Raw genomic sequence first — 15071 nt, forward strand, 5'->3', positions numbered from 1 at the left:
CCGATCAAAAGCATTCGTACACCCCTATGTGATGCGGTGTTGATCAGATGTCACGATAGGCAGACGCACCAGTATTTATGGAGGCGTTGCCAGCAGGAAAACAGTAACAGGGGAATGACTCTACCAGGAGAGCACACTGACTTCAGACCTGGACTAGTCATTTCACCAGCGACATTTCAACTGTTCTAAAGCGGTCCTGTCGACTGTCGGTGGTGTCATTGTGAAGTGGAAACGCAAAGGAACAAACACAACTAAATCAAGACCTCGCAGACATCACGTATTAACAGACAGGGACTACTAAGCACTGTGTAGCAGGGCTGTAAAAAAATCTCATGATATCAGCATAACGAAGAACTCGTATATTCGAAAGTGGTACCTGTAGTCCAGCTATGACACTGACTGCGCGTAGGGAGATAAAATGACGGAGTACAATCGTCAAGCGGTTTCACATACCGCACTCATATCTATAGTCAAAGCTAAGTGAGATTTTAAGTGATGGAAAGAATAACGGCACTGGGCAGTGGATGACTGGAAACGAGTAATTTGGGATAGTGAATCACCCTTCACCCTGTGTAAATTCTATGGAACGGCCTGGGTTTGGCAAATAAATGCAGAACAATAACTGCCATCATGGTAGTGCCAACAGTGGCATACGAAGGACGTGCTGTTACGGTAAGGGGTGTTTTCTCATTTTGCTTACGATAACGCTAAATGCAGAAGGTTATGAATACGGTTTACAACGTAGTGTACTGCATGCAGTAGAGAAACGATGCGAGGACGTTGCTTGTCTTTATCAGCATGACAATGCATCATTTCATTCAGCATTATCTGTGAGGCAATAGTATGGGGAAATCAACATTTCGTAACTACCTGGCCTGCCGGGAGGCCAAAAATTAACTCTATAGAACACGTTTAAGATGAGTTAGGCGTCGACTTCATTCCACAGCTCAACGTCCAACATCACTCTCTTCTCTGGTATCGGCTCTAGAGGGAAAACGTGCTACCATTCCTCCGCAGACATTCAGACATTACATTGAAAGTGTCCCCAGCAGAATTCAAGTCGCCCTAAAGAGGATGGGCGGACAAACCACGTATTAATATCCAACTATTGCTGTCCAGATACTTTTGTTCAGATAGTGTACACAAGTAAGACTTCTTTCTCAGATTAAGATCTCTGTTCAGTACAATGAGGTTGTATCTAGAAGGACGCTATTGCCTATGCTAGTCGGTATCTTTTGTTCTCATTGGTCCGGCCGTCATGTGTTAATGTCCTTACAAGATATAAGAACTCCTCCAGATCGTCAACTTCGTAGTCCCGAAATCTGATGTAAGGTTTTGTCGCTAATCTCGCTTGTCACATCACATTTTCTGTGATGACTAGACAGTTATACTGGAAAGTTTCTGAAATTCTTCACCACTTTTACGAAGAACAAAAATGTCTTTGTGATGTATATATTAATTCCAGTTATGAATCGTATTTTGTCAGTACTTTTAGTATACAGTAGTATAACAGTGCTTGAAAGGGAAGTGCCCAGAAGACAGTCGGATTCAGTGTAACTTCGTTCACGTAAATGCTATCAACGGATATGTTAACGATTAGAGTTCTGATTCTCTGTGACAGGTACAACGGTCACCAGAATGCCTTAGTTTACTTACTTCCTCTTTTGTTTCCAGGCCCTCCACGACAAATAAGGGGCACGTACAGGGTCATATTTTGAGTGATAATTGTGAAGGACATGGGAATACCGGGTACACGTGTGAGACAGCCTTATCAGCACCGCAAAGTGGCTCGTCGAATCGTGCTATCTCAAAATCTCTGTAGCGTTCTGAAGTGACACTGGCCTGACGTTAGATTGCGTGGCAACGCGAAGGCAGGAACTGTAATGTACGGAATGGAACTGGGGACCTATAAACGACGGAGAGGCTTCGTCCCCGCCGTAGTCCTCAGTGCTTAACAACTACACAACAGCCTACAGCAGTCCACTCACCCCACTGCAGCCCCACACCGAACCCAGGGTTATAGTGCGGTGCGGTTCGGCCCCCAGTGGACCTCCCTGGGAACGTCTCACGCCAGACGAGTGTAACCCCAATGTTTGCGTGGTAGAGTAATTATGGTGTAGGCTTACGTGGAGAAAGTGCTCGTGCAGCAATCACCGACATAATGTAACTGAGGCAGATTAATGGGACCCAGCCCGCATTCGCCGAGGCAGATGGAAAACCGCCTTAAAAACCATCCACGGACTGTTCGGCAAACCGGACCTCGACACTAATCCGTCGGGCGGATTCGTGCCGGGGACCGGCATGCCTTCCCGTCCGGAAAGTAGAGCATCAGACCGCACGGCTAACCGGGCGGATTAAGGCAGGAATACCCGTCGTCAAGTCTCTGTCCACTATCTCTGATCATCGAAGGGTGGATCGCAGCACTGTACTCCAGACAAATTACAACCTCTTCATGTCTGCTCCTGCCATATAAAAACAAGTAATGGATTTCCCTAAAACATTCTGTGTCATCATCCACTACTGTTCGGATTCCAGTGGTGATAGGGCTATATGAATAGGCTACCATTAACACCACGACATAGACGGCTGCGTCTGGAGTGGTCCAGTGTTTGGGAAGCATGGACTGCTCTTGAATAACATCGCATTGTCTTCAGCATATAGTTGCGATGCCTTACTACCCCAGATGATTATCGTCGGCGATTAAGGCGGCGACATGTGGAGAGGTTCCAGGTGACGGATGGTACTGACTGAGGGGACTCTGACGGCCAGCGGTAAGTCCTGATGTGTAACTTCTCATGCGGCTGTATCGTGGATGCTATCTCTAAGAAGGCCAATGCTCGTAGACCTATAGCGCATGTCTCTATCAACTGTCTGCATAATGTTAGGGTTCTCCCGTGGCCAGCAAGATCCAAAGACCTGACCTTAATAAAACACTTGTGGTACCATCTCGGACGTCAACTCCAACACAGTAAGAGTATCCAGGATACCAAAGACGAATTGCAGCATCTTACCTCAGAAGAGGACACAGTGGTTTTATGACACCCTTTTCAATCGGACCATCGCATGCATTCAGATCAGAGGATGTGCGATGTCAGAGTGATAAGTGGGCACATTTGTAAATTTCACCCGATGTTATAATCTGGGAAATAACATCACATATCATCTCAATCCGTGAAGTTCCATTTCATCCCCCTCTCCCCTTCCAGATACTTAATTTTTGTTGTAAATCAGTGTAGTTCGAGTCAGTCACGTCCGAAGAGCATTAAATGTGCCACATGCTCTATACTTTAAATAACTAATTTGTATCAGATTAAAATCACGACTATCTGTTCTACTAGTTGCCCAGCTTCTTACGTGCGTTGCTATCGACATATGAAGTTTGAATCGAAATGTCTCTAACTGCCCAATAATCTAGCAAAACTAACAGATTGCGTAATTTCAAGATCGACTGCTGACGGGCAGAGTAGAGGGGAACCGGTACTCCATTTACAATCTTGTATACGATATCAAAGCGGCGTTCCGCTGCCACCGGCTTTCTCTTTCTTCGTCACACCGCCAGAACACACTCAAGGGCAGGCGCATAACGTTAAGAACAGGTTTTCTCACTCTCCCTTACTGGAAGTATCGGACATTTGAGGAGAAGAGTCAGTTTTCCTGTAGTCGGACCAAAAGGTGAAATTTCATTCCGTAGTTAATGAAAGGATAGTTCTAACTCGGAGAAAATATTGGCGCTCATAACCTGTGCTAAATTTGAGGTAAATAGTAGCACACTTTCTATTTATTTCGATTAGTTACGTCGAAAAATATGGTTAGTCTATCCTAAACGTGAAGAAGTTTATAAAGGTAACGTTGTGATTATAATTTATACAAAAGCTCCGAACTAAGTAAATGCAAAGACGTCTGGGTATATACAACAAATTTTCCCACAATTTACTCTGAAAGATAATCTAAAATTTTAGTCAATAATTTATCACATAGACTTACATGATTCTATAAATTGAGGCAGTAGAATATAGAATACGGACTGAGAATAAAGTGACGAAAGATGAAAGCAATAATAGTCCGTTGAAGTGATAATAGCGAGAAGCTTAACATAAAAATTGGTGATGACGGTGTAGACGAAGTTAAGGAATAGTACTACCTTGAAAGCAAAATAATCCAAGACGGTCGAAGCAAGCAGGACATAAAATGCAGACTAGTACAGGCAAAGAACACGTTCCTGTCCTAATGAACTTGGTTAGTACCAAATACAGGTTTTAATTTGAGAAAGAAATTTCAGAAAATATATGTATGGATCTCAGCATTGTATGCTAGTTAATCATGGACTTTGAGGAAGTCAGGAAAACAGGCACTTGAACTTCTGAGATGTGTTTCTACAGATTAATGTTGAAAATTACGAGGACTGTGAAGGTAACTTATGAAGAGGATAACCTCAGAATCGGCAGAGGAAGGAATATATGGGAAACATTGACAAAAAGCGTCATAGAATATTTGTTAAGGTATGAGGGATCACTTCAGCAGTACGACAGGGACCTGTAGAGGGTACAAACTGTGGAGGTAGCAGATTTTGGAATATAGGTAACAAATAATAGGGGACGTTTGGTTCAAGAGCCCATCCGGGATGAAGAGGTTCGTAGAGGAGAGGAATTCTTGGCAGGCCGCATCAAACCAATCAGAAGACAGATGCTTCAAAAAAGGATAATTTTTTGGTATAATATTTTTTGTAACCTACGCTGATCATCTGTCCTACCTTTTTCGTCTCCGTAAAGAAGCAGTGTTTCCATTAGCAGGACAGCTGAATGACCTAACATTCTGTTATCGTCCGATGGTTTCTTTTGAGCGTTGCCTAGGCCTTGAGTGACAGTATTCCTCAGGGATTTGTTTCTAACTTAGTGTTTACTAATCGTTGCCACATTTCTACCTTCGTTATCCATAACTCCTTCCAAAAACATTGTTTAACTTACCTGTTTCTAAGCTGCCACCGGATTCTTTCTTTTTGGGCCATACTTCTCTGGTATAGCCCCTTGGCTCTTCTTGTTACACATTTTACTTCTGCGGCACCTCTTTCCGGATACAAAGCTACTCTTCTAGAGGGACCACTGCTGACAGGGTGCAACTATGGGTGATAGGTCGTATAAGATTATCTTACTTTGACTTTTAAGGACTTCTCCACTCTTCACCATTTGCCCTGTAATCCCATTCGCCAGATTTCACAATCATGGCAGTCTTCCACTTTAAGATCTCTGTTCTTCATCATTTCTGTTACTCTCCCGCTCTCCATGTTAACCTCGACCGTCCACACTTTCTCCTGACTGGTGGCGACCATTTCTGGGCTGCTTTTGACCATCGTCCTTGCTTCATTCGCCGTACATGGCCATACCATTGAAGAGCTCTTCTCTCGGTGCTTTGCACAGCTGGTTCTTTCTTATCCATTGTCTCTCTCAAATTTTCATTTCTTCTCCCTTCTGTTCTAAATATCTGGGCTGCTGTCTTTATTCCATCTGTCGCTACCGCTTGTACTCTGCTTCTCCGATGGCGACCCCCTCCCCCCCAGGGTCCATCCTTTGGCACTGCATGTTAGTGTACTTTCCTATACTGTTTGCAAAATCCTCTTCTTTGGTTCTTTTGACACTGATTGGCTCCATGGATCTCAATTTGGCATTTTAAATGCTCCTCTTCCTTGCTAAATCCTGCTTTCCACAAATGCTTCACAGCTTCCCAAGGAATCTAAACTGATTTACAGCTTTAACAGTTCTTGCGGCGGTATTATACCGCTTCCAACTCCTTCCACTACTTAAACCTAATTAACCTAAGGACATCACACACATCCATGCCCGAGGCTGGATTCGAACCTGCGACCGTAGTAGTCGCACGGTTCCAGACTAAAGCGCCTAGAACCGCTCGGCCATCGCGGCCATCAGGTGTACCACAATCCCCATATATCCATGTCTTCATTTTTCGTGATGACTGACTACAACATTTCCACTAGGACATCGGAAATCTGCGTGGCATCGAACATCTTACTGTCTGTATCTCTCAAGATTACTGCTTACACCTTGCACACACTCGGCCGAGCTCTGTGACGCAATAATTAAGATACTGGATTTGCACACGAGAGGATAGCGATTCAAATTTCCGTTCCCCAAGTAGATCTAAGATTTCTGTAGTTTCCCTAAATCTCCTGAGAAAAATGACATGAAGTTTACTGTGAATGGGACACGGCGGTTTCCTTCTCCATCCCCCATTCCCCTCCCCCTCTCCGATCCCTCTGTATGAGCTTGGTTTCGTCTCTAATTACCTCGTAGAAGGAGGGCTGTTAAACTCTAATCTTTCTTCTGTGTTGAACTCCGTTTGCCTCAGACAGAAAACCCATTTTCCCCACACGGTAGTATATTAGAAGTCATGTGTCCTATTCTTCTGCGCTAGATTTATCAAGTTCAGGGAAATCACCACAGCTCTGCTCCTGGTTGCAATATTAGCTAGAATATCTGTGGAGATATGTATCAAAGTTTCAATAGTTTTCTTGTCCACTGGACGATTAGGTAAGCAGAAAGTTAGAACGCGTAAGTTTGTTAAATAGTTGTGTCCCGATGCAATTATTTAGGTTTTTCCGGCATCCCTATTAAGGTACATTAGCAGGAAGGCAATAACGTTGCAATGTATAATTTTTCTTTTACCACCAGCCACAAGAAAGAGGTTGCCATGCTCCACCGCCCTCGGCAAACATCTATGGTCTGACGATGATGTCATAATAAGATCGAAACCGGTCACCACATTAAAAAATTTATGCCATCAAAACTGCTTTCAGTTTATTTGTAGTAATTATAGATCTCTGTTTCCTATAATAAGAACTATGTCCTGTAAAATATTTTACAGTGTGCTATTGATGAGCGTTGTAAGATGGAGCCCGAACTCCATTCGAAAATTGGCGCAATGTTTCCTCTTATGACACTACAGAGAAAAAACTTTTACGGAAGAGCTATGGAGATACAGTTTGCGAAACCGAGTCTTCAAGTATAACACCAGCAATATACTAAAATGCAACTGACTTAGAGATCGCTGTGGTGGAGTGAAAGCGCTGCTGCTTTCACAGCGAATGGAACAGTTCGATGCGTCCCATGGATAGGAATTGTTACACTGGAGTAGTTTATGTGACATTTGAGAACGAATAAGTTCCGTGGTTGCTGCACGATAGTTGAAAGATCAAGATTCCGGACGAATGGGGCACCGCGTTTGTCACTTACCATTGTGCAAGTGTTGCAGCATGTTTACCTCGCTTCGTGAAAATCGCCACGGGAAATGTGATCATGTGGTAAAGGGTGACCATCGTCAACTGTAACACGGATGGATGGGACACAGATCAGCAGTTACAGGCACATTCCATGCAGACAGAAATTAGTTAGGTTTATTACGATCCAGCTTTATTTTCTCGTATTGAGGTTCCAAACAATCACCCACACACCTCTGCTCGCCACAAGTCCCAGGCACAGACGTCACTAGACATGGCGCCCGACCAAGTGAGCCGCACTACATGTTGATGCAGAGTACTAGTAATTCCTTGAAACACACGCCGACATTGTATCCCATTTACCTATGGTGCACATATCAGGCAGCTGGTGGAGGCATTCTCCTGCAGCGGACGTTACATGGGATGAAAGGTGGATCTCTCACCCAGATGTATTCAGACACGCCTGCCACCACATCTCTACAGCAAGTTATACTGGAACCAAGTGCTATGAAACGTTGTCCGTTTTCTTATGCTGAACTGCACCATAAGCGATCAGGACCATCGGAAAGAAAATGAATCAGCTCTGGGAAAAAGATTTTTGTCAGAAGGTTTAGAGGAATACCCCATAGACATGGTAGAGATTGTGTGAACATAGCGATCATCCACCCTTGTTCCTACTGACCACGTCTGGGACATCATCGAGGGAGATGTGTGCATCCTGGACACATCTACGATCAATTCCTGGGAATAGTGAGCTGCGTTTAAGCGATCATGAGTTTGGATGATTCCCCAGAGCTTTCAGTGGGGTCTCGAATTCTTGACCCAGGCGCGCCTCAGCCTTCATTTTGGAGAGATGTTTTCCTAGCTTTGTTTGGTGCAGTAGCTCAGCAGAGTAAGTATTTGATAGCGGGTTTTCTGAACTAAGTTTAGAGTTCCATCTCGTCTATCATCGACGGAGGTTTCTTCAATATAGCTCTCATATACAGTTAAATTATCCATTACTCCCATTTTCATTTTAAATTATTATAATAGTATGTGTATACCTTTATTAAATGCTGCAGACTTCTGTCATGAATTGTTGGTGAACTCATGTATGGGAGCTCTCCATCAAAAAGGAGTCCCATGGAATCCTGACTGTAAAAAGGATTATCCCCTGATTGACACATGTTCTTATTTGTGACCATGTCCTCGTGTAGATAGTGTCATATATTGCCCAGTGTTGCGATCAACTTACAACGAATGAGATATACTATTAGTACACCAGGCACCAACAACTAGCTGAGAATATGTCAATCAGTATGGAACTGCCTAGAAGAGGGGACGAGGAACGGGGTAGGCGATTGTTTCCTGATAAACTGAATCTGAGACCACCGTAGTTAAAATCTTTAATGCCGCGCAGGATTAGCCTAGTGGTCTAAGGCGCTGCAGTCATGGACTGCGCGGCTGGTCTCGGCGGAGGTTCGAATCCTCCCTCGAGCATGGGTGTGTGTGTTTGTCCTTAGGATAATTTAGGTTAAGTAGTGTGTAAGCTTAGGGACGGATGACCTTAGCAGTTAAGTCCCATAAGATTTCACACACATTTCAACATTTCATTTTTGTTTTTCTAAATCTTAAATCCATTCTCAGTGGCGTGTTTAATAGCGACTTTCATTGTTGGTGGCCCCGCCCACTGTGTGGGGATGTCAGGCTCGGTGGTATGTCACTACGACTCGTTGTGTGAAAGGCGAGAAAAGGAAAGTGCTTTAATGTGTCACGAAATACTTCCACGTGCCGAACACAATACTCTGGTTCGAACAAGAGTCTAGGCGCTAAAGGGGCGATTTCAATAATCTTCTGTTATGAAATAACTCGTAGTCTACTTTAAACTTCTCTTATGCTATGAAGAGTCTCACAAATGAACCTCAAGTAGTTATTAACTGCAGAGTGCTGTGATAACGGTACCAACTAAGATATTCAAACGGATGTCTATCTGTAACAGTGGGGTTACTGGCCCGAATAATTCAAGGGTTCGAGTACATTATGTAAGCGCCAAATACTTCTTCCTAATGATTTGCACGATTAAAGATCTTACGATATTTGCAAATGCTGACGTACCTTAAAAATACAGAACGTAAGATTATGTGAGATCATTGGTAAAATTATCGAAGGTCAACAAAATTAAATGATATGTTTAGTGGCTATCAAGTCTTTTTAGAAAGAAATATTTAAACTTACTCACAGTATCAAAATTATCCCCTGATTGGCACTAATTCTTGTCTGCGACCATGTCCTCATTTAGATGGTGATATATATTGCCCGGTGATATACTGAGTATACCAGTCACCAGCAACTGGTCGACAATATTTTACGACAAGCAGCAGACGCTATGACAGCTACATTCGGCAAGCGGAGGAGGCATTTAATGATGACCAGTGAAGATGGGGCTCAGTCGTCACTAAGCAGGACACGTAAAGTCGGGATAAAAAAAACAAGCTTACAAGCAACTATGTATAATGAGCTACTTGAAGCACGCAGATTACGCTGTAACAAACAACGAGGACCAAACATTTTAAAGGAAATGGCACGTTTTCATTAGTTGTGTACCTGCACGGTGCTCCATGCTTTAGGTAGATGCGCGTTAGGTCGACCAGTGGCTCGCCACGGAGGAGGCGGCCGTCGCCCATAAGCGGGTGTGTGTCCCGCGGGCCGGGAATCTGTGCCGCCAAACGGCGCATGCGCAGCCATGCCGACGCCTGGCGGCCCACCGACAGCAGCGCCCGCAGCACCAACATCAGAGCGGCGGCGGCCGCCGCGGCACCGACCACCAGGCCCGCCGACGCCGTGGGCCCGCTCCCGCTCACCAGTCGAAACAGCCACGTCTCCATCCCGGCGCAGACTGGCGAGGAATTCAGAACAGCGAGTTGCCGGCCGCCAGGCCCTACTTTCCGTGCGCAGTGGGGACTTGGCAGCGCTGTGTGACACTGGTTACCACACTGTCTCACATAAAGCACTCCACACAAGCGCACATGTACCGTGTAGCAACGTGCTTCGCCTGTCGATTCACCGTCAAGTTTATTAATCGAACTGGTCAGTAGCACAGTTTCTCTAGTAAACGACACGATACCTGCAGTGGATTCACCACCAATCCGGTAACGTTTATCGCACAACATCAAAACTCGAGCTTGTGTTTTTTTTTCTTTTTCTTCTTTTTAGGCCTCATCCGTGCCACATTATCAGCTATACAACTAACAAAGATTATATTCCGTCTTTTGCGATTGTAATAAAAGTCTGTTTTATGTGTTGTACGAAAGTATAAAGAATCCACTTCAGCCTCACAGATAATTCATCGCATGAGCTTATATGCTATTTGTAAATCTACTAATCTGATAGCTAAGTACGTCAACGTAACTATCAAGATAAACTTGCATCCGGCACAAAAAGTTAAGCCACTAGCTCAAAGATGCCATCTCACTAGCGAACGTAAATCATTATACACAAGAACACGCGAAATGAAACATACACTGTGTGAAACACATATACGCTTAGCTGAAACAATAAAAATGTATAAGCAACAAACGTTACCCTGTTCTCTTATATGCTGGACAAGCACGATGAATACACTTCTAATGCCATCGAACAGTTAAAATAAAGACAAGAAAGGAAATAATAACACAGGTGAACGAACACACTGGAATGCTACAAACAAGCAGAAACACACCGATCCATTCTACCATCATCTCACAAACCTTACAGACATGGAACTTGTGATGAAGAAGTACATCTGTTAACAGATGTTTAAAATATAATATAAACACAAAAGTAAATGAACGTTACGTAGAAAACATGACGACAGAAGCTGAAAACATACCGTCTCTTAGAGGAAGGACACAGTCACAACTTCAATAGATCTAGAAAAGGAATCAGCAGGCAAAGAAATTAAAAAATTCATATATATAAGACAAGAACACAATATAACAAGACAGATAACTACACAATGTAACACTCTGGAATCTCTTAGAGGCAAAATGTACAGAGAAAACACAATCAGAACCAAGGCAGAGAAAGGGAGTATAGAGTTTTTCAATGACGAACTAGAATACACTAACAAAACGTAAGAATTAATTACAGAGAATTAAATCAGAAAAAGAAACCAGACCCAGCGCATTGTCTGACACAACAGTGAAAAATGAACTGAAAGCTAAGGAATACATACTTTTGACACATAAAAAACTTGTATGAAAACTAATATTCCTGAACTCCAGAGCCAACCAAAAATTCATACAATAAACACACCTGTGAGACCAGTAATAAATTACAGATAAGTACAACATGTACCCTTTTGAGATATACGCTAAACATACTCACACAACTGCCACAACACAAAATTACAGAAAGTTGTTAAAATGGGGGAAATAAGAAACCACATAAAAGATGTATACCCTTCAACACTAGTAGTGTAATACATGATAACTGCTTTTAATCTTGACAAACACAGTTGTAAGATAAACCTAAGAGTTTCAATGAACACTGAAGATTCTTTGAAATAAATGTTGATATGGTCTATATAACACTTTTATCACCTTTGCAAAAGAATGAATAGGATATATACTACTTCTGATAATTCCTGATTTTCTGTTACATTCGCACAGGTGTGAAAGTGTTACTTGCATATATAGAAATTTAAAAATATGGATATAAAAGTTGTTTGGGATGAAACGCTCTAATACAAGAATGTCAAGCATATTTTTTAGTCTTAAAACTATGAGTAATATTTCTTATTATTAATATTTACTATTACTTACAGCACAAATTTCGAATTTAAAAACGAAAATATCAATATACCAAATAGTTAATGAAAAATATATGTGATATAATTTTACTGATCACCAGATAAAATCTTTCTATAGCTCTGTTTATCTTTGTTCACTTTTATTTTTGGCAGTAGTAAATAGGAGTGATGTGAATAAATAGTAAGATGTTGTGATTTTGAAGAAGACATGTTTGTAAGAAAGATTTACTTTACTTCACGTATATTTTACTCAGTTATTCAACAAGTTATTAAAACTCAGAAACTCAGCAGACAATGATTACCATGATTTCATGCAGGTAGTTAAAAATACCAACTAACACCCTCCCCCCTCCCCTGGTCTTTTCTTCTTAAAGAATGAAAAGAAAGAAATACATCTCTAGACACGCTGTGCCAAAGAGATACCTCGAGTATTGCACAAAGAAGAAAAAAAAATTACTAGAGAAAACACCAATAAATGTTTTGGCTTATCATTATCAAGTAATATTCTAATCATTTCTCTTTTATCACCGCAAGATTTTGAGAATTATTTGAGTGACCCAGACAATTGTTGCATAGTGGCTCGCTTAGCATCATTAAATTTTATTATTGGTATTAGAATACAAAACAGATGGCTACAAAGTCTTAAAAAATATAGTGGTGTCACTACTCTCAAGGACAGTGAAAGATTGCAGGGTATTTCCATGTCATATTCATGATTGATTTCCGACAGTTTGGCAAGTCTTGTTATTACGAAAAGAGTTAATATTGTAATTCTGTTTCGCCAACAGTATGACAGAAGCAATTCTGCATGAGTTCACTAATAAATAACATATATAGTGAGGTAAGATATTGGTATTTGATTGCAACATGTTTTTCAAGGAAAAAGGCAGAAGATTAAATTCCTGCTTTCAGAAGAGCATTGACTGCTCCCGATGATCGAAATATAATAAATTTCTCGATGCAAAAATGTACGTGGAAAAAGCCATAGCTATGTAATAGACTCTAAGACAAACAAAAACACAAACCACACAGTACTTACCATAATGTCATGGAAATCAGTAGATGTGATATAAATGTACACACAAACATACGACAGCAATTTCAGAAAAATTGGATGATTTATTCAAGGGAACGAACTTCACAAACTGAGGAAGTCACTAATACATTGATCCACGTCGGCCGGCCGAAGTGGCCGTGCGGTTAAAGGCGCTGCAGTCTGGAACCGCAAGACCGCTACGGTCTTAGGTTCGAATCCTGCCTCGGGCATGGATGTTTGTGATGTCCTTAGGTTAGTTAGGTTTAACTAGTTCTAAGTTCTAGGGGACTAATGACCTCAGCAGTTGAGTCCCATAGTGCTCAGAGCCATTTTTTTTTTATCCACGTCTGGCCCTTATGGAATCAGTTATTTGGCTTAGAATGGATTAATAATGTCGTTTGATGTCCTCCTCGTGCCTAATTCAGTCCAAATGCCGCGTAATATCGTCAAAATTGTGTGCTGGCTGGAGGGTCTAGCCCACAGCGCTCCAAACGTTCCCTGGAGAGATAGATCCGGAGACGTTTCTGGCCAAGCTAGGGTTTGGCAGGCACGAAGACAAGTTATTGATATTCTCACCGTGTGTGGACGCGCATCATTTTGCTAACCTGTAAGCCCAGAATGGATTCCCACGAAGGGCAGCGAAATGGGCTTAGAATATCGTCGACGTACGGCTGCGCTTCAGGGTATGACAACTAAAGGGGTCGCGCTATGAGAAGATTCTGGATCGCCAGTCCTGGTTGGCGGGCTGTATGACGGGCGGCAACAGCCAGATTGATATACAACCGCTGTCTACAGACATGTCTTCGGCCGGCAATGTCATTGACTGGAGTAGCATCGTCTTCAGGTATGAGTTCCCCCTCGAACTGAGATCCGATAACTTGCAAAAGACGTGTCTCGACACCCTGACAGCGTGGGATAATAACTTGATTTCCGCTTGTTTGCCATATGGCTCGACATGATCTGGCATGCCATTTCATTTCGTAGCAGGGCCCCTTTGGTTGTCATCCACGGCACCCTTACAGCACAGCAATACGTCGAAGATATTCAGTGCCCCGTTTTGTTGCCCTTCATAACGAGGTATCCTGGGCTTACAATTCATAAAGATAATGCCCACTCGCACACGAATAGAGTTTCTAGAGCTTGTTTTCGTGCTTGCCAAATTCCACTTTGGCCAACAAGGTCACTGGATCTCTCGCCAACTGAGAACGTATGGAGCGTTATGGGTAGAATCCTCCAACCAGCTCACAATTTTGATGATCTAACGCGGAAATTTAACAGAATTTGATACGATATTCCCCAGGAGGACATCGAATAATTTTATCAATCAAAGAGAAGCAGAATAGCTGCTTGCATAAGAGCCAGAGTTGGACAAACGCGTAATTGACTAGTCCAATTTGTGAAGCTCTTTGTCTTGAATAAATCATCCAATTTTTTGAAACTGTGATCATTTTCTTGTCTGCACTTGTGCATCACATGTACCAATTTCCACCCCATTTGGATAATTGCTTCATAGTGCGTCGGTTTTTTTTCTGCCTTGGAGTGTGTATAAGGGGATATACATATACCACATGTGATAAGGAATAGCTAGGAACTAGGCTGCTCCTAGAAACTTGGCATTTGTGACCATTAATGAAATAATGAGTTAAATGACAGATATCGGGTAGAGAGACAGCTGACAGAAATTCTCTTGTAAATGTGAAAACAATTAAAGTAAGAGACACAATATAGTAGTTTTTATGTTCTCATCATTTTTGACACTAAATTATAAATTATAGTATACTAGCCTAGCGGCCGCTGCTTGGCTCACATAGACTTTATGACCTGCAGAGATTTTTTTTCGTTTTTATTTTATCAAATTTTTATGTTGTTTACACATTGCTACACTTTCAATGCTTTCCACGCTAATTATAGCCGTACAAGCATGGTGTTTTCCGGATGTACTTCTCACCAAATAGCGATTCTGGTAGCTGGAGTCCAAAGTTTTAGTGAATCATACCTGTTGCGTTGTTGTGGAGATATTTCCACAGCATGTTTTATGC

The 15071-nt window shown here is 42.2% G+C and overlaps 1 protein-coding gene across 1 annotated transcript in view; it reads right to left on the reverse strand.

The window, feature by feature from the left end:
* Positions 1-10092, reverse strand: part of LOC126088341 (cytochrome P450 4V2-like) — a 120844-nt gene extending 110752 nt beyond the window's left edge. The window contains exon 1 of the mRNA XM_049906476.1: positions 9812-10092. Within this exon, the coding sequence (XP_049762433.1) occupies positions 9812-10092 (281 nt within the window). The remainder of the gene's footprint in view (positions 1-9811) is intronic.
* Between the last annotated feature and the right edge of the window lie 4979 nt (positions 10093-15071).

Source organism: Schistocerca cancellata, chromosome 6 (assembly GCF_023864275.1).
Source record: "Schistocerca cancellata isolate TAMUIC-IGC-003103 chromosome 6, iqSchCanc2.1, whole genome shotgun sequence".
NCBI lineage: Eukaryota > Metazoa > Arthropoda > Insecta > Orthoptera > Acrididae > Schistocerca > Schistocerca cancellata.